We start from the raw sequence: 20,896 nt of genomic DNA on the forward strand, positions 1-20,896 counted from the left end.
AAGCAGTCTCGGTAATACTGGGTGCCACGGAGTTCCAAGGAGCCAGTTACTTCCCAAGGGCATCATCATCGCCTCCACTGCCTGCCCGTCTGGGGCAAACAGAGGGAATCCACAAGCCAACAGCTGGCTGAGGGAGGACACAGGACAAAGGGAATGGTCACAAAGTTGAGATTCTGAACTCTCAGGCTTCCAAATATTTTATATTTAAATAGGAACTGAGTTTGGGGATGCTGTCCATGCACAGATGCAATGTCATAAACAAGGTTCAGCAATAGCAATAATGTAATACCTAATTTTACAGGCTAAGCTTTCTCTTGTGAGTAAGGACCCCACATGATCTAACAGTCTTTGCCGAAGAAGGACCAGCAACAGCCCAGGAGCAAGGTGTCTAGCAAGCTAAGTGCTGAGCTAGGGGTAGGTGGACACCATAGTAAATAGGCACATGGTAGTTTCGTCCTCTAAGGGAACAGTTTCTGGAACACAGACCTCTCCCTGTGATCTGGCCCTTTCCTGGGCTTGGCACCAGGGGGGCTTTCCCACCAAGACCACATTGTAAAAGCTAATGGCTAGGGGAAAGAATTCAACATGATGTAATAGGAGAAAACACACTTATCAGACAGACTGCTAAGTGTTGGCCGGAAGCCAGGACCCAAGGCCAGCTGTAGGCAGGCTTGTGCTTGGGAAATGCTAATAAGAAAAATGGGAGTGTGAAAGATGGGAAATGCAATGTTTTAAAATTCAAATCCTAAAGTAAAAATCTTTCCACGGATGAGAAATTACCAAAAATTAAAGTGGTGCCATTTGACTTACTCTAACATCTTCTAGGCTCAGGCCATGGTTTAGAGACTGGTAATTTGTAACTTCCTATACAACCAAAGAAATGCTCTAGTTCGTTGCACTTTATCTCAGAAATGGTGTGACATAAAAACCCAACCCTTATTTGGGTCACATGTGAAAGAGACAGTCACAAAGGAGGGGCCACTCCCGAGGTCAGCCTTGCATCAAAGAGCTAAGCACCCGACACTCAACCCAATCAGTAGTCAACAGCCAGGCAGAAAAATGCATGTCACAAGGGCAGAAATCACTTCTAGAAGGAAGTATTACTGGGATTCCCTTTCAGGATCACTTTCCACAGTATATAAATATGGATGGGTGTGCCCAACGTGCTTTGGAAGTAAAAAGAAGCCCAAAGGGAAAAAACAGTATTTTTTGATGCTTTAAGGATTTCTCATGATACTGACATCTTGGAATTCCCTACCAGGCCCCTAAGTGATACCAGAGAAAGGGTTCCAAAAATATCTCTAGGAGATTTCCCTAGGCACCTTAGCTTTGTAAAAGAAACAGAAAGTGAGAAAGCTTTTAGGGCTTAAAAAAAAAAAAAAAATCCACATATGCCAAAAAAAAAAAAAAAAAGGAAAAGGCAGCTTCTGAGGATCAAGTTTTAAGGGAACAAATGTGGTTTTTGGCAACTTGCAATCAAATACGATTGTCAGAAAATTCCAAAATCAGACACCAATATGTTTTCTGAGACACGGAGGGAGCACGCTAAAGACCAGCGGACACTAGGTGGACAGGCGTCTCTGTGTAAATGCGGCCTCACGGTGATCCTGGCACACACACGAACAGAATTCCTGGTTGGGTAACTTTCCTCAGTCCCAAGGGCAGACGGCATGACCTCAAAGAGAAGTCTGCACCGGTCCTGTGTGGTTTTAAAAGGAAGAGAGGAGGAGTTCTCTACAGGCTCCTTTCACCCTGCCAGCTCCTGGAGCTCGTGGGTCGGGAGGCCCCACATGCGCACCTTACACATGCTCTTTCTCTAACTCCAAGAAGGCCACATAAAGATTTACGGGGGCTCTTCAGTCGCTTTAGGTAAGTTCTGACATTAGTCTGTTCCCTAAATTCTTGGTCTAGTTACCAGCAAAGGAGAAAAAGGCAGCACAGCCTCTGCTAAAACACAGCAACAAATTTACCTGAACCAGGACGGAGACCGCTCCCTCTCTGTAAACAGAGCCGGCTATAGAATATATATTTATATATTTATAGATAATTTTTTTCTTAATGGAGATTTGATCCCAGCCTGGAGTGAGTGAGGCTGGGAATTGGGGTTTTGGTTTATGGGAGTAATTCTGTCCTTTGTTTTCCCAATTCTCAGTCCAAATGCTTGCACGCTGGAAAATTAAAAGCCACAGAAAGGGAAAGGGGTTTAGAACACATTATCTCTTTGCTCGCACAAAGTACAAGGCGTTTGTTTTTGGATAGTACTTCACATTCTGTTTCTTGTCCATGAGTCCTCCAAATATGATGAGTTCACCCCTGCCTTGGACCACTGTATGCAGGCTGGTTTCAGGAGGTCCGACCACAGAACTGCTGTTAAATACTTTCCATTTGACCCGCCCCTTCTCCTTGGTGTCCTTAATGTCTAGCACGTACATCTGCATGGGCTTGCAGTTCATACTCTGGTACAAAGGTTTGCCAACATTTAGGGACTGAGGAGGGTGGTGGCCCAGGCGGCGGGCAATGGGAGGTAAGGAATGTCCATCTCCTTGGGCAGGCCCTGGGCGGGGAATGGGCACTGTTTCTCCACTGCTCAGGTTCTGGCTCCCGGGAGAGCCTGGAGAAGACCCCAGAGGAGGACTTAGTGCTGCGGAGGCTGAGGGGCCTTTGGATGACATTGCTTTGATGGCTTCTAGGCTCCGACGCAGGGCACCTGGGGAGACAGCTCCTGCAAGGGCACTGGCCACGTGTGGCGGGGTGTGCACACCATTTGTCTGTTCAGGAGGGTGTCTCATGCTTCCCCCAACTGTCCTGTTGTCCATACCATCCATATGATTGCTACTCGATGCGGGTTTCAGATCCCAATTCAGATCTATTGATCCTAACCTCAGATCTTTCTGATCCGGTAGTGACCCTCGTCGGGGGGCCAAAGAAAGTCCCATTTTGAGGTCATATCCTTCAGTGGTAGATGGAGTGCTAGGAGATACAGCCTGCACAGGGCTGTCCAAGGAAGAGCCACCTAGAGCTGCTGTTCCTGGAGACAAATTCCCACCGTTGAGGATGGGAGAGCCATCTCCTCTGGCTGGGGAAAGGCTCCCTTCCCGGGAACTTGAGGGGGTCTGCCTTTGAGCTCTGGGCCTCAGTGTTCCCCAGCGGCCGTTAACACAAGGGGCTTCATCCATATTCCTTACTGGAGACTGAGAGCGGTACTCTCGGGTTTCAGGAACCAGGGCTGGAGGAGTGGCACTGATAGGTGATGGGCGGGAGTTCAAACTGGGGCTGAGTGGGGCTCTCCCACTGGGAGCCTGGCTGAAGACCACCACACACTGCCCCACCTGGAAGACAAAAGACCTGTGTTCAGTTCTGATCATTCATTTAATATCAAACATTTTATTATGAGCACCAGGACAGGCCAGGCATTCTGTAGGTACTGGAGATACAGAGATGAAAATAATGTAGTCTGCCTTCTAGGCTAGAAGGGGAGACAGACATAGGAACAATATATGGCTAAAGCATGACAAGTGCTATCATTAGAAGTATGTCGGCAGGATAGGGGTGGGGTGGAGGGAGGAATCAGTTTTTGTTTGGGGACCCTGAGGAAAGGTTCACAAAGAGATGCTTAAGGCTGGCACCGAAAAATCAGTAGTGGGGGCTCCTTGCTGACTCAGTCAGTGAAGCGTGCAGCTCTTGATCTTGGTGTCAGGAGTTTGAGCCCCACCGCTCGGCATAGAGATTACATAAATAAATAAACTTGGGGCTCCTGGGTGGCTCAGTCGGTTAAGCCTCTGACTTTGGCTCAGGTCATGATCCTGGGGTCCTGGGATCGAGCCCTGAAGTGGGCTCCCTGCTCAGGAGGGAGCCTGCTTCTTCCTCTCCCTCTGCCCTACCCAACCCCACCCCCCTCCCCTGCATGCTGTCTCAAATAAATAAATATACTTAAAAGAAAAAAAAAAGGGATCGGGGCGCCTGGGTGGCTCAGTCGTTAAGCGTCTGCCTTCGGCTCAGGTCATGGTCCCGGGGTCCTGGGATCGAGCCCCGCATCGGGCTCTCTGCTCCGCGGGAAGCCTGCTTCTCCCTCTCCCACTCCCCCTGCTTGTGTTCCCTCTCTGCCTGTCTCTCTCTGTCAAATAAATAAAATCTTTAAAAAAAAAAAAAAAAGGGATCAATGGGGCTCACATAGGTTTCCCATCTAGAGGTTCACATATGAGCAATGCCCAAGGAGCAATGGTTAATGTCCACTTCTTTTATGATATCAAGGTGTTTTTTATTTCCATACAAATTTGCTTGGAAATCTGACAAGCCAATTTGGCTTTACAGTCAGTGCCCTGCTTACCCGACAAGCTGGGTGGCACCACAGTTCTGGGGCCCCATGGTCTTCATTTTCTACCTTGAGTGGCTGCCAGGCCCAGGGGCCCGAGTGCATGTGCAATAACCAAGCATCCTTGAAGAGCTAGAAGAGAAGGACCAACACCAGGACTCAGGTGAGGTACACTACACAACACATACACATAGTGGGAATCCCAAAGCTGTGCTGTATGGTCTAGAGAATGTGCAGGCTCTTGAGAAAGAATAGCAACATTTGTGGTCACTCATTCACTCATACCCTCGTTCATTCACACACTACCACTGGCCCAGAACATGCGATTGTGCTTATAACCCAGGAATCAATTGTAAGTGGTTTTGAATTTTGCCTCTGGTTGTGTGTGTTGAGTGTGTTGGTGGGGGAGAGGGTAGATAATACATATCCGCAACTTCCTGAATCTGCATTCTTAAATAAATTCCATGTAAACTCTGGCAGTTAGCAGCCTGTTTTTCTGTCCCACCCTTCCTTGAAAAAAAACGATAGCAGCAAACCTTACAGCCTAAAGAGGAAGTGGGAGCAGGTAGAATATAGATATAGATATGAATATTTAAGAGACAAATGTCTCTGATTTAAAGCACCTCTCACCCCACAGGAAAAAAAAAAAGAAAGAAAAGAAAGGAAAAAGAGCCAAGTTTGGCCAGAAAATACCATGGCTATATACCCAAAGTGAAAAAGGTACTCTCTCAATAAAAAGGACGTCATGCTCACAAGGTGAGACGGGGAGCAAGTTTTGAACCCTTAGCAGCATGTGCCTTGTAATGCCACACCAGCAATACTCACAGCATTGGGACCGCCACACCCTCCAAGGATTAAGATAGTTGCATCATCTATGACAATCTGGGGAGAGGAAGACATTTAAAATAAACCTACAGAGACACAGGCATCTGATCTCCTATGCGTCAGTGGTATATGAAAATAGCCTACCCAGAACCCAAATTAGAGTATTCCAGTCACCATAAACTCTCCATTCTCCCAAAACCATGTCAATTCCGATCCTTGTGAACAAATTACTGATGATTCACCTGAATGGATATATTCCTTGTTGATCAAACATTAACGTGAGCGTACATAAAGTGCAGGGTTCTCTTGAGAAATGAAACAGCAAAGTAAATGTTTTGGGGAGAGGCATAATATAAAGGCACTAAAAATAAATACAACCCATTAGAAGTTGAAAAATAAGTACCAGCAAAAAAGAACGACAAAGTCTCTTTGGCTTATGCATGCTGGCAGCTTACCTGACTCCCTCCTCCCTTTCCCATCCTAACTGGAAGATGCTACAGTGTTTGCTGAATAGTTATTTTAATTCCTGAGCACCTGAGATTGGCCACCTCGAGGATGAGGACTGGGGCCGGAGATGTTCGGCTTGGACCACGCCCACTGCTCGAGGTCAAGGACCCAGACATCGTTGCTCCTATAAGATAAGGAAATAAGGTTGAAGGAGTTGGGAGCTCCCAGGGACCACAGAGATGATATAAATGAAGTTACATTTATATTTAATTTATTTTTTAAGTTATTATTTTTAAGTAGGCTCCATGCCCAACATGGGGATTGAACTCATGACCCTGAGATCAAGAGTTGCACGCTCTACCGACTAAGCCAGCCAGGTGCCCCTGGAAGTTACATTTATTTTTTTTTATTTTTATTTTTTTAAAGATTTTATTTATTTATTTGACAGAGAGAGACACAGCGAGAGAGGGAACACAAGCAGGGGGAGTGAGAGAGAGAGAGAAGCAGGCTTCCCACGGAGCAGGGAGCCCAATGCGGGGCTTGATCCCAGGACCCTGGGATCATGACCTGAGCCGAAGGCAGACGCTTAACGACTGAGCCACCCAGGTGCCCCTGGAAGTTACATTTATAAAGATGCCCAGCAAAGTGCCATGGTCATAGCATCTTTTTTTTTTTTTTTTACCATTATAAAAGTTTATTTAACAAAAAAGTTCAATATGAAAATGCACACGACCTGATTTTTATATTGTAGTAAAACAGGTACTATGGAGGGGACATGTGGAAGCAGCTGATTTCTTCTGATGAACACACCCATTGTTTACACCCGCTCCAAGGCTCCTAACATGATGACACTATGTCCTCATATTACCACCATTCCAATATTGTTCTGTGGCCCACTAGTTGCCATCTCCACACATTCATCTATCCCAAGATTCATAAACAGATCGAACCTCCACAATATTCCTTGGACATGTCTGCCACCATTTAATTTCAATGACAATTTCTTGTCCATAAATGTTTTCAACTCAGGAGGTGAGCTTTGCTCATGGGGTCTACTCGGCGAGCTGAAAGATGCCTCCAAACGGAATTCGTGGCGTCCCTCACGCTCTGGTCATAGCATCTTAAACTATATTTTTCTTCCCCTCCTTTCCCTGGAACCCATCTCAAGACCTTCAAACTTTTGCTCTTTCCACTGACCCATAAAGCCTCTTTTCAGTCATGTCTGCAGCCACATACTAGTACCTGAAGTAAGAGTGAACCAGTGATAGCAGGAAATAGCTACTGGTCAAGATATAGCCATTCAAAAGCAAAAACCACAAGGAAGAGAAAAAACTGATGTAAAAGGTAGCTCTATCACTGTCCAGGAGATAAAGATTTATCGATTCTGGCTACAAAAAGTAATTTCACCATGGCTAATGAGATCTGCAGTTTTATTAAGGACAAACTGGCATCTCCAACCCCCAAGGGACCAGTATGGCAAGGACAGACTACTGGAAGGCAGTCTCTATTTTACCGTCACCTCGCTAAGGTCATTTACTCATACAGAGGAACACAGGAATAAGAACTCTAATACTATAAAGTTTACCCTAAACTTTCTCATCCGGGGGGCAGCTCAGTCTCTCCACAACTGTTTTGAAATGGGAAGATGGGGAATACCTTGTCTAACAGAGAAGACAGTTGGGTCTGGAATGCTTTTACTGTTGACAGCTCATCAACTTCCCTCTCATGACCATTAATGCAGCTACCATCAACTCAGATAAAGAGTGATTCTGATGGATTGCTCTGGCCCTTGACTCTGGCCTGAGCTGGCCAGGTGTGGCCAGAGATGGTAAGGACAGTAGGTAGGGAGCACAGCCTCACAGAAGTGCATCGAACCTGACAGTTTTCTCCCTCCTACCCACTCCCCCAACCCATCTAATTTGGAGAATGAATCATTTACAACCTGTCCTGTCAATCTACCTCTCTTCTACAAAGCCCAAGAGGGCACAGGCTGGGACACAAAGGAGAGAGCAAGTAAAAGCACTCTGTGCTTCTTAGAAGATGGCCTTCTGTAGGCACAGGTAGAAACAAACAAGGTGGAGGCTATGTAAGAATTTGATCCCACCGAATGAACCACATACCAAATAAAAAGATTCTACACAGCTCTGATTTTATGGAGGAAGTTTTCCAACCTATTGCTCTGTGATTAGGGGATCAAAAACTAGAATGCTAGGAAGCAAGAACTGGTTGGATCAATTAGAACCATGCTGAGGAATACTGACCTGACTAGTTCACTCTTCTGACCCGTTATTCCCAGGAGTATTTGCCTTCAGGTCGATAGGGAGCAAAACCAAGTATACTTACATTTGCCGGGATCCTAAGGAGCCACCGAAGACAATCATTTTATCATCTATCACACAGGAGGAATGGCCAGCCATTGGAGGTGGCCCATGGGTTGTCACAATGCAGTTCCACCTAATACAAAAAGAGAGGAGGGAGCCAGCAAGTGAGCACCACCTGTATCTGGTCTTATGTGTTTAAGGTGGAAACAGTAAGTAGGTATCCTTTAAAATGACAATCCTATCACCTTCAGTGGAGATACTGTTAGGATAATAAATGGAAGATGGCAGAAGGTATTATGCCTTTCCTACAAACCTGCTAAAGCTATGCTCACTTTCAAGTTCTCAGTGTGTATCGCTTAGAGGTGGAGTATAGAGATGACCAGAGACGCCACCATGGCTCCTTGGCTGCTTCAGCCTGATGTGCTAAAGAAGCACCACTTTCCACTTCTTTCTACAGTCCTGATCAGCCGCAGCTGCCAAGAGCCCTGTACTAAGTAGTCCATTACAAGGAAAAAGGAAAAAGAGTGTCAGGAATCAGTCTTCGAGACATGGTAGAGAACAATGAATCATCTGGATCCACAGCATGCCTAAGGAATGAGCAGCCAAAACTGAAGAGCCCCTATTCTCCAAATGGCACATTTATTTTTCTAGGAAGAGGAATAAATCTCTTCCACTTTTTCTCTTTGGAACAGAGGTTCTTAGCTTTATTTATTTTTTTTAATTCTTTTTTTCTTCTTCTTTTTTTACCTTTTAAAAAAACTTTTTTAAAGGTAAGCTCTACACCCAACATGGGGCTTGAACTCACAACCTGGAGATCAAGAGTCACATGCTCCACCGACTGAGCCAGCCGGGCACCCCCTTAGCTTTAGGTTTTAAGGGGGTCCTGTAAACTCTTTGAAACTGTCAGCAAATCTGTGCACATGTAAATTTGTTTCCTGGAAAAGGGTCCAGAGCTTTTACCAAATTCTCAGAGATTCCTGGACACAAAAAAGGTAAGTCATTTTATTAGATTTCAAGGATTGAAAAGATCTTATCTTTGTGGCTTACCAGTTTTTAGAAGGTGAGTAAGTGTGTATTTCATCAAAGAATCTCTCTGGTTGGTGTAGGGGATACGGGCTTGGCCGCGTCCAGCCACCAAACAGCACCAGCAGGTCCTTGTACACGACCAGAGTTGCTCCAGCTTTAGGGGAAGGATAGGACCCTAGGAAAGGTCAATAACATCATGGTTAGGATTCAGGGTCTCACAAGCCATAGTTAGGTTGTCTACAGATCACCTTTCCCTGAAAGAATCACAAAAGGGGAACCAATACTATAAAACATAAGGGAAAGGGAGAGAACAAAACTGGTTTGAGGTCTGACAGAAAACCATCACCAATTTATACAACTTTTTAAAAATATAATTGATACACAATGTTATATTAGTTTCAGGTGTACAACATAGTGAATCCACAAGTTTATACATTATGCTAAGTTCACCACAAGTGTAGCTACCATCTGTTGCCATACATCACTATTATCATATCACTGACTCATACATCATTTATAATTAAAAGAGAGAAACCTGAGTTAGAGGAAAGTTACTTATTTTGCTTACCTGAAATTAGGGATGAGAGTACCTATCTCATAAGGCTGTTTTGAGTAATACATCTGAGGGGCACCTGGGTGGCTCAGTTGGTTAAGAGCCTGCCTTTGGCAGGGTCCTGGGAATCAAGCCTCACGTTGGGCTCCCTGCTCAGTGGGGAACCTGCTTCAACCTCTTCTCCCCTGCTCGTGCTCGCTCTCACTATGTCTCTCTCTCTCAAATAAATAAATAATCTTAGGGGTGCCTGGGTGGCTCAGTCATTATGCGTCTGCCTTCGGTTCGGGTCGTGATCCCAGGGTCCTGGGATCGAGCCCCGCATCGGGCTCCCTGCTCAGCGGGAAGCCTGCTTCTCCCCCTCCCACTCCCCCTGCTTGTGTTCCCTCTCTCGCTGTGTCTCCGTCAAATAAATAAAATCTTTAAAAAATAAAAAAATAAATAAATAATCTTAAAAAATAAAAAATACACCTGAAGCACATACACAGTGCCTGGCACATAGCAGGTGTTCAATAAATGTTGACTCTCTTGCCCATCCCTTTAATCAGCTTACTGGAACCCACACAGGACAAGAATGTAAGGAATCTAGCGAGTACAAATACAGGCTAGTACCTGGGTGCAGTGTAAAAACAGCCGCTGTCAGCGAACCTGGGTAAAACAGGTGGCAGCCTGGAGTTCTCCTTTGTGCTGAGTCACACGTTAGCGTGGTGACCTCTAAGCCTCTAGCTGTGGGCCTCACTAGTACAAATGGGGGCAGAATTTCAGGCTCAATATGAAGGCATTCCAACGGAGCTGCAGGCCTGATACCAGCAGTGTCTATTAAGGCCCTCCAGGCTGGACTTCTGAGCTATGTTGACCAAATCTTGAAACAACAGAAATCTGGCTTATGCTAGAAAACCTAGGGATAACAAATGTCACATAGAAGCAGGATTTCTCAGAGCCTTTTCTGTCTTTTAAATAACAACTGCTATTTCTCCCAATCTCTTACTCTACATGCCACATTCAGTTTGCTAAAGATAAAGAAACTTGTCTCAATACCCAGGTGTCAGTAAATACTGTAATATTCAAGAAAAAAAAATTTTGTTACCACTGCAGGATCCATTAAAAAAAAAAAAATCTTAAGCAGAAAGAATCCCAACAGTATATTAAGCTAATAGCAGCTGAGGTGTTCCCATTCAGGTAGAGAGCTGGGCCCCTCCCCTTCAGCAAGGGGTTTTGGGAACATGGTTTGAAAACCCCTCTTAGACTGCTTTAATGGTGTTGATAACAAAGTCTCAAGGCTGGAAAAGTGAGCAAGTGGCTGTCTTCCTTGGGCTCCAACTTAACAGGAACTTCCATGATCTACTGGGAAGGTACCAATCCTCAGACAGTGGAGTGAGCATCTAAGAGTACTATGTGGCATCAGCTATTTTGAGCACTTTCCTAACAGAACAGACATCAATCCAAACAGGATCTGACCACAGAAATGAGTTTTCTCTAGGAATGATTCTCCTGTCAATTAGCAGCACTGACTGAGGGAATACTGGCTGAGGTACTCCATGAGCTTGCTCCTGCTACCCTCATACCCTACTGGAATCATGACTCAGGGGGCTGTTGTCCTTCACAGAGTCTTGTGATCTCTACTTAAAACTTTTGCCTTCCCATGGGACACCTGGGTGGCTCAGTCGGTTAAGCATCTGCCTTTGGCTCAGGTCACAATCCCAGGGTCCTGGAATTGAGTCCCACATCGGGCTCCTAGTTCAGCAGGAAGCCTGCTTCTCCCTCTGCCTGCCGGTCCCCCTGCTTATGCTCTCTCTCTCTCCATAAATAAAACAACAACAACAACAACAAACAAACAAAAAAACCCTTGCCTTCCCAGGAGGAAGCTTCCTAGAAAACTTAATATAGTGGTCTAGTTAAAATGCTAGTATTACCCCAAAATGATTTAATTTGTGAAATACCAAACAATGCTTCAAGTTCTTACCCTTACTTTGGAACTCATAAATACTATGAAAAAGTTAGAAAAAAGCAAATAAGACACATAACAGATTCAGCAGAGTAGTTACTTAAAAACCTTCTAGACTAAAATTTGGTTTGGGATTTGAAATACTGGAAATCCTGGCTTTTGAAATCAAGTGTACAAAATGAAACAGCACCATTTGCAATGATGTGGATGGAGCTAGAGTGTATTATGCTGAGCAAAATCAGTCAGAGAAAGACAAATGCCATATTTTACTCATATGTGGAATTTTATTTATTTATTTATTTATTTATTTATTTATTTATTTTTTAATTTTATTTATTTGACAGAGAGAGCACAAGCAGAGGGAGAGAGAGGGAGAAGCAGGTTCCCTGCTGAGCAAGGAGCCTGATGTGAGACTCGATCCCAGGACCCTGGGATCATGACCTGGGCCATAGGCAGCCGCTTAACCGACTGAGCCACCCAGGCATCCCTACTCATATGTGGAATTTTAGAAACAAAACGAACAGCCAGAGGGGTAGGAGAGGGATAAACCAAGAAACAGACTCTTAACTACAGAGAACAAACTGATGGTCACCAAGGGGAGGTGGGGGGGGGGAATGGGTGAAATAAGTGATGGGGAGTAAGGAGGGCACTTGTGATAAGCACTGGGTGGTGTACGGAAGTACCGAATCACTACATTGTACACCTGAAACTAATATTACACACTGTATGTTAACTAACTGGAATTTAAATAAAAACTTAAAAAAATAAAATGAAGCAACAGACCAAGGGTCCCCAAAACAGGAAAACATGGAATCAGAAGCGCCTTGCTGGCTCAGTTGGAGGAGCATGCGACTCTTGACCTCGGGATTGTTGAGTTCAAGCCCCATGTCGGGCCTAGCACTTACTTTAAAAAATAAACTGATTAAATTTTTAAAAAATCATGGAAATCGTCAAACAGAATTCTTAACTGGCCATTTGTATCAAATCTATATCAAAAAAATTTAAGTGCAGGGCACCTGGGTGGCTGAGTTGGTTAAGTGTCCAGTTCTTGATTTTGGCACAGGTCAAGATCTCAGGGCGGTTGAGTTCAGCCCCATGTCCAGCTCTGCACTGAGTGTGGTGCCTGCTTCAGATTCTCTCTCCTTCTCCCTCTGCCCGCCCTTCCCCCCACACTCACTCAGTCACACACTCTCTCAAATAAATAAATCTCAAAAATAAATTTTAGGGTGCCTGGGTGGCTCAGTCGTTAAGCATCTGCCTTCGGCTCGGGTCATGGTCCCAGGGTCCTAGGATCGAGCCCCACATCGGGCTCCCTGCTCAGTGGGAAGCCTGCTTCTCCCTCTCCCACTCCCCCTGCTTATGTTCCCTCTCTCGCTGTCTCTCTCTCTGTCAAATAAATAAATAAAATCTTACAAAAAAAATAAAATAGGGTGCCTGGGTGGCTCAGTTGGTTAAGGACTGCCTTCGGCTCAGGTCATGATCCTGGAGTCCCAGAATCGAGTCCCGCATCGGGCTCCCTGCTTGGCAGGGAGTCTGCTTCTCCCTCTGACCCTCCTCCCTCTCATGCTCTCTGTCTCTCATTCTCTCTCTCTAATAAATAAATAAAATCTTTAAAATAAATAAAATAAAATAAAACTCATTCTCTTAGCCATTATATTAAACTGCTCTCCATGCATATACATACATTCTTTCTGAGTAGTTGCCACAAGCAAGTCAGATAAACTTTAAAAGGTGGGAGTGTTTCAAAGCTGAAAAAATACTTTCCTAAGAATTAATTAGGTAAGCCACAGAGAAAGAGTACACAAGAGAGGTAAATAAACTCAACAGAAGGCTATTCTTAGGACCTCTTTTTCCCCACAAGACTCTGGGTCACAACCTACCGCTGTTACAGGACCCTTTACTTATTCTCTGAACTCTCCAATGAAGGGTAAACTGGGGCCAGTGACAATGACATATCAATCCTTAAGAATCACCTTAGGTAAGGACTTTCCAAAGTGACTTCTTGGGGTGCCTGAGTGGCTCAGTCAGTTAAGTGTCTGCCTTCAGCTCAGGTCATGATCCCAGAGTCCCAGGATCAAGCCCCGCTTTGGGCTCCCTGCTCAGTGGGGAATCTGCTTCTCCCTCTGACCCTCCCCCGTCTCATGCTCTCTCAAGTAAATAAAATCTTTAAAAAAAAATAGTGACTTCTCAAATATCTTGACCTTTTAGAAAGCCAAAATCCTTCCCTCTACTTCCTATCCCAAGGAGTGGGAGAACTCCCTCATCCAGCATTTCCAAGGCCTATTTCATGTCACAAATACGTATTTTAATTTCAGCATCTTAAATATTTTGACAACTAAGTAGGGTCATACTTAAAGTTAACTGTGTTCCTCCACCAAATTTGTAAGGAAGGTGGGAAAAAATTACCACACAAGAACAAATGAAGCGGGGGGGGGGGGGGGGGGAAGGAGGGCACAGAATTCAACATACAGCCCCTATATAGTTAGTTCAGGTAGGAGAAGTCAAAAATACTAATGTATCAGATTTTCTATGACCCAATTATGCATATAATGTTTGTATTTGTTGCAAATTGGATACTTTTAAATTCTTGCTACTTTAAGAATCAATAGTGAAGCCTCTGTAAAAAGTTCCTAATTTGATCATTTCTAAGAATCTACGTATTTCTTTTTTTAATTTAATTTAATTTATTTGAGAGAGCAAGAGCAGGAGCGGGAGGGGAGAAGAGAGAGGAGGAGGAGTAGAAACAGACTCCCCGCTGAGCAGGGAGCCCCACCCTAGGGCTCCATCCCAGGACCTTGAGATCAGGACCTGAGCTGAAGGCAGACACTTAACCGACTGAGCCACCCAGGCACCCTCCTATTTTGAATTTGTTTAAAGCAGAGGGTCTTTAACTCCCCTCCCAATGATCTTAGCTCAAGGTTTACAAATCAAATGAATTAAATTTATCGTGAGGTCAGAGACTGCAGGGGTCAATGAACTTTGGCAATTTCTGTAAGTTGAAGAGTAAACGGTCTTTTTAGCCAAGTGGGGTTCTCGAAAGCAAACAAGTCTGTACTAGAATTTTGAAAAAACAAGAAAACTCATATTCAAATTACATACCTTTATCTATGTTTTAAAGTTCCAAGAAAAGCAAGCTATTTCAAGAGTACTTAAAACTTTCTAAAAAACCCAAAACAAACAAAAAAACCTCAAAACAGAACCACACCGTTAGATAAGGGAAATAACTTTTATATGAACTAGCCCTAGACAAAATGTGGGGTCCAAAACTTTGAAGAATTGTACATACGTACATCCAATTCATCCCATACAGTAGCTAGAATGATACCATATTTGTTTAATAATTTTTTATTAACACACACCTGCGTACCATGCTAGAGACTGATTTATTGGAAATCTGGTACATTATAAAGTACTTTGACAACAGCAGACCCTCCACAGTTAAGAGGCCCATCATCATCATCATGGTGACGTATGATGAAATAAATCCCCTTCCCTCAAGAAAATTCATATATGAAGGATTTATACTCATTAGGACATCTCTTGGCCTACCTTCAAAATAATGTGCCTACTAAGCCTCTAGACAGAGTCTAAATATCACTGTATCACAAAAGCTGAGGAAGAAAGGGTGTCGATCCCATGCAGGCTCTTGTCAAGCACCACAGGACCGAACGTGCCCATATCAAACCATGTTACTCGGGCCTGTTCCCCCAGAGCCAATAGTTAGCCTCACAGGGTTCATTCCCCAAACATAATCACACAGCAGATAGGATCAATGGAGCAAATCTCTGAACAAGGCACAAACCAAAAAGGCAGCTGTGGGAAACTGGATAATCAGACAGGCACCCTCTACACAGAACTAACATTCCCTAAAATTGCTAATTAGTTCAGATGCTTCCCAAGGTTCCTATGAAATCAGGGAATTTCACATGTGAAAGACAGTGGCAGAATTACAAGGCATTCTTGTTTACTTTTGCAAAGAAGATGGTAAAACAGTGAAGCAATTTCAAATTCTGGTTTGGTTTCTTTGCCACTTTCCCACAACTGTAGTTTCTATTCACACAGAACGAAGGACTAGAAGAACAGCTCAAATGTTTGATACAAGATAAAACAAGTACTGGTTTTAATTAGGGATGCGTATAATTTTATGTATGGCTAAAACATTATTTCTACATCTCTATTCCATGATCGGTCTTTATTAATATTATCGATTTATTATTAAGGTGTTATAAACAATAGCCACCGTGCCCCTGGAGCGTTAGTTCTCAAACTCCAGCTTATGTTAAGTTAAACGCAGCTGGAGGACTTGTTACAATGCAGATCTCTGGGCCTCACTTCTGCCTTTCTTACTTAGTAGGTATGGGGGTGGGGGCCCAAAAGTTACATTTCTAACAAGCTTCCAGGTGATGTTCATGTTTGGGGACTAGACTTAAAAACCATGTTGTAGAGTTAAACCATCCTTGAGTGAGCCTGTTAGATAATGCTCCTAAATGACATTAACATGGAATACATACAGCCTGCCTTTCTTTTCTTTCCTTCCCTTCCCCTTCCCTCCTACCTTCCTTCCTTTCTAAGATTTACTTATTTGAGAGAGAGAGAGGAAGTGAGCACATGTGTGTGTAAGGGGGGCGGGAGAGGCAGGGAGAAGAGAGGGAGAGAATCTCAAGCAGACTCCCTGCTGAGTGCAGGGTCCCACATGAGGCTCCATCCCACCACCCGTAAGATCACAACCTGAGCCTAAGCCAAGAGGCATACGCTCAACTGACTGCGCCACCCAGGCACCCCATGCAGAGTTTCTTCTATGCACACTCAGTATATGACTATATGGAAACCTTCATTTTGGTTAATAAAGTAAGGACAAAGGTCCAAAGTGGGCTTTCCTCAACAAATGCTTTGCTCACAGGGGTGCTGAAAGGAACCCTCACATTTTCAGTATACGAACATTTCTCCTCATCTACAGGTCACTTAACTTATACTTTGCAAAATAAATAAAAGGGAAAAAAAAAGTTCTACCTACTGGCTTTCAGGCAAATAGCTTTAAGACTTATTTACAGCAACATAGGTTACCTGCTAATAGTTCTCCATGACTCTGAAAATAGAAAGACGGACGACTAGGAATTAGGGACTTACAGGAGGTAAAGTTTGAAAACGACTATGAACATGAAAAATTTAACCATGGGACTCATGAGCATACTAACAGATCCAGAAGAAAAATACTGGACAAAAATATTTTATTTTGCTCATGGAATTCCAGAATGTTCTGCTATGTGATTTGCTTTTTTTTTTTTTTTTAAGATTTTATTTATTTATTTGACAGAGAAAGACACAGCGAGAGAGGGAACACAAGCAGGGGGAGAGGGAGAAGCAGGCTTCCCGCGGAGCAGGGAGCCCGATGTGGGGCTCGATCCCAGGACCCTGGGATCATGACCTGAGCCGAAGGCAGACGCTTAACGACTGAGCCACCCAGGCGCCCCTGTGATTTGCTTTTTAAAGGGGGCTTGGTGTAAACTGGTTCTTAACTGACAATCAAAAGATTTTCCTCTGGATGCTTTCAAATATTTTACAGTAATGATGCCGATGGGGACGTTAAAGCATGAATAACTGCTGAGGTTCCAGGTCACAGTCCCCACTTCGTGTTTGCAACTCTTCACATGCACTCATTTTCACATGCAGGGTAGGTCCAAAGAAAAGCACTCCCTCGCAGCTCCACAGGCAGCACCCTAAGTCCTTCCCACACAGAACTGGCCTCCAGGGCAAAGTAAGACCAGACAGACCAGACTGACCTACAATCCTACCTCACAGCTTCTTTTGTGTGGGTGCTACTTCTCTGTGGTAGCCAGGAGCCTCGAGTTGGTGTGTGCACAGGGGGTGGGAGAGATGAATTTTGCTGAGAGAATCCAAGCTGGGTCTTGGGAAGCTGACCAAGCCTTTGGCTTGATAGAGCTGTCATTATGGTAGTGTGTGAAGTGACTGACCTTGATAGCAACAGTTCAGAGGTCAGGAAAAGAATAATTTGGAAAGGCATTTCCCAGAACACCACATTAGCATCTGAATCAAAAAACCTAGAGGGTACAAGAGGACAGGCTAGAAAGTAAAAGGCAAGAAATCCCTCAAAGAAAAACTGCTGGAGTTGTAATTTAACTGCTTCCATCTCTAAACTATTGATTTTATAGGTAATACTTTGTCACAGAAACAAGGAAAGCATGTTTCACAGTTTTATCGTTTGAGGAATGGAGAGACAAAAAGGAAAACTGAGAACATTTTACAATTTCTGAGTATAAAATCTGTCTTGAGCTGTAAACACCTGGAAGACAAATAATTACTCAGAATGGTCTCCAAAGTACACAGCCAAGGTCCACAGGGGTTCTGTCTGGAAAAGATAACAGTCTCTCTCCTGATAATGAAAATATGTCCAATTTACAATCAATGTGGCCAATAATAATTACAATAAGCCTTTGCATTTATAGAGATGCCCTCAGAAGATACAAAAATATAATGCTTATTTTACAGAAACAAAGTAGGAAGCAAATATAAAGCTATTATTTGGCTAAGTCACTAGAGAACCCCTAAACAGCTTTCTAGAACTTGGTTCTAGTCAAGTATGCTGTTTAAACAGTCTAAAATAGAGATTTAAGTTACAAGGAACATGGTACCGGATGCAGAACACTAAATTCTTCTGCACAGGCATGGCCTTCTTTAGGACCTCTGCCAGCAAATCCCTCCCATGCTGAGCTAAAGAGCCTCCTGGAAGAGGAGGGGTACACAGGGAGGGACATCCTGTATCTATTTCAGTCCCAGAACTTAGCACACTGTGTTGAAATTATCCATTTAGAGTCTCCCAGTAAGATTTTACTATCCTAAAGGGCAAGAAGTATTTCTTATGAAAATGCTGAACTAAACCCAACCCTGGAAACCAAATGGTTAAAGATCCCTCCTGAGTTGGGATAAGAAGTGGCTCCAGTTAATCACAGCCTACCCTGGAGGCATCAGCCAGTCACTCAGCAGGGGTAAGGCCCAACACTTTTTGGGGTGTCTCCCTTACACTGCCATTTTTTTTTTCTTTTCCTATTTCATTCTTCAGTTGCAAAATGGCCAGAAAGTTACTGACTGATATCAAAACAATTCACTGATATTAGACAAAGCCTGTCTGGATCTCGGGCTTTAGGGCATAGATTTTCATTATTATAATTATACCCACATCAAAACATCACTCCTTGGGTCACTTACAGAACATCCAAAACAAGAGGAACTTTTATAATAGGCATGAGAAACGTTTAGATCCTGTATGCCTGCCACAGGCATTAACAAAAAGAAATTCCCTATTGGCACTGTTTTCACTTCTAAATAAACCCAGGAGAAAGGCCACTTGATGAATAGGATAGCACTTATCAGCTAAAAATTAACAACATGAAACCAATAATAGTTCCTTGTTACCCTTTCAAGTAGTCTTTTTGATTCAATTTCTCCTGGAAGAGAAGAGGTCCACAGTCTGCTTAATCTGATAACTTGTTAATTGCAGTTCTAATGGGGGTTGGAGAGTAGGTACCCTTTGAAGTGGCTCTGTTTAGAAGTAAAAACAATGTTGCTAGTCATAAAGTTTCTGGCCTGGTGTCAAAACAGGAAAATCCTAGTCAGGCGGGAGAGCCAAACTGAAATATGGTATAATCTTATTTATTCTCTCTCCTGGAAGACTAGAGTTTACCCAGATTTGTGCTATGCAAATTTTCCCACTCTTCTCTCCAGCAGGAGAGAATGTGTACCCACCTTAGAAAAGCATGTATTCTGGAAAAATCCCAGGTTCTGAACTTTATACATAAACAGGAAGGATTCCTTCCTTTCCTAGGGGAACCCACTGGCTCTGCTCTCATGCACATCTCCCGAGACCACCACAGATCCAGGTTGTTTCCAGGACTGCAAATGGCTAGAGGAGACAAGGAGAAATCACCAACTCATAAAGAAGATTAACCAGTAACGGGTCCAGGGATCAGGAAGTTGCTAATGTAACGAAGAACTTAAAGTAGTAGCTTAAGTAATATCCTATGCCTTCTTCACAGAGATTATTAACACCTGGAAGTGGTATCTGGGCACCTGAGTGCCTTCCTTCTATGAAAACAGAAAAATGTTTAAAATACTTCAGTCATTTTAATCAAAAGCAAATCATCTTAATAAAAACACATAACTGGCCTTAAAAATAAATTGTAACAAATTGTGAAAAGAATCCAAACTCATTAGTGTGCTACTTCTTTCTTCATAAATCAGATTTCCTTTAAAAATCCATGCGTCCATACAGAAGTCCTGACTCGACACAGTTTAGAACTTATCTTTTTTTTAAGATTTTATTTATTTATTTGAGAGAGAGAAAGAAGAGCAGGGGGAGGAGCAGAGGGAGAGCGACAAGCGGATTCCGTGTTGAGCAGAGTCTGACACGGGGCTCAACCCCACGACCTGAGATCATGACCTGAGCTGAAATCAAGAGTCAGATGCACAGGCGTGGCCTTCTTTGGGACTTCTGTGTGACTGAGCCACACAGGCGCCCCTATAACTTATTTTAAACATGCTGTCTGCTGTCTGCAACCACCAGTCATTCTCTTCTTAGTGCTTTATGTTCTCTGTATGCACTGACTGGTTTACTGTCTGTCCCCGACAGGCCCTGCATCTTGTTCACACCTGTACCTGCTGTAGAGCTGGGACAGCACCGGCCATACATGCTCAATAAATAAAGGCATGAAAAGGAATACAGATGGATGAATGCAATCGCTTTTCAAGCTCTGGGAACTTGAGGATAACTTCTGACTACTCCCCACTCCATAGCTAGTACTTCAGTATATGTAAAGATGTCAACTTCATCAGATTCTATATCCCTTCTCCAGCTGAATACCGTATGGGATAAAATCTGAATAGAAACTAGGAAAGGTATGTATTACCATCTCTACTCTAAAGGTAAGGCAAGGGGCGCCTGGGTGGCTCAGTCGTTAAGCGTCTGCCTTTGGCTCAGGTCATGATCCCAGGGTCCTGGGATTGAGCCCCGCATCGGGCTCCCTGCTCAGCGGGAAGCCTGCTTCTCCCTCTCCCACTCCCCCTGCTTATGTTCCCTCTCTCGCTGTGTCTCTCTCTGCCAAATAAATAAAATCTTTAAAAAAAAAAGGTAAGGCAAATGAGATGTTAAATAACCCATTTAAGGTTGCCAGTTACTGAGCAACAGAGATCTGATGCAAACCTGTGTCTGCCTGGCACAAAAACCAAGCTCTTAATGGTGTTACCAACCAGCCTCCCTCCCTCTTCCAACACATTCTTCCCATCACTTTCGGTGAGGAGGCCCTCATTATGAGCAGTATCTTTAATTATTAGACAAGCAGTCGTTCCTCCCCAACCCTCTATAATACACTTAGTTACATCATCAGATCTTCCTACTTAGAGCAGGACTAAGCGAACATAGGACTCTCTGGGATACTCACCATATCTAGAATATTCCT

The 20,896-nt window shown here is 43.7% G+C and overlaps 1 protein-coding gene and 1 pseudogene across 1 annotated transcript in view; both read right to left on the reverse strand.

Annotated features, from left to right (window-relative positions):
* Positions 1–1,497: 1,497 nt before the first annotated feature.
* Positions 1,498–20,896, reverse strand: part of FBXO42 (F-box protein 42) — a 101,626-nt gene continuing 82,227 nt past the window's right edge. The window contains exons 5-10 of the mRNA XM_021684062.2: positions 8,953–9,106; positions 7,928–8,038; positions 5,672–5,768; positions 5,138–5,194; positions 4,328–4,444; positions 1,498–3,329 (exon numbers count right to left, since the gene is read on the reverse strand). Of these exons, the coding sequence (XP_021539737.1) occupies positions 2,214–3,329; positions 4,328–4,444; positions 5,138–5,194; positions 5,672–5,768; positions 7,928–8,038; positions 8,953–9,106 (1,652 nt within the window). The 3' untranslated portion in view covers positions 1,498–2,213. The remainder of the gene's footprint in view (positions 3,330–4,327; positions 4,445–5,137; positions 5,195–5,671; positions 5,769–7,927; positions 8,039–8,952; positions 9,107–20,896) is intronic.
* Positions 6,402–6,620, reverse strand: LOC110575145 (annotated as a pseudogene).

Source organism: Neomonachus schauinslandi, chromosome 4 (assembly GCF_002201575.2).
Source record: "Neomonachus schauinslandi chromosome 4, ASM220157v2, whole genome shotgun sequence".
Classification (NCBI taxonomy): Eukaryota; Metazoa; Chordata; class Mammalia; order Carnivora; family Phocidae; genus Neomonachus; species Neomonachus schauinslandi.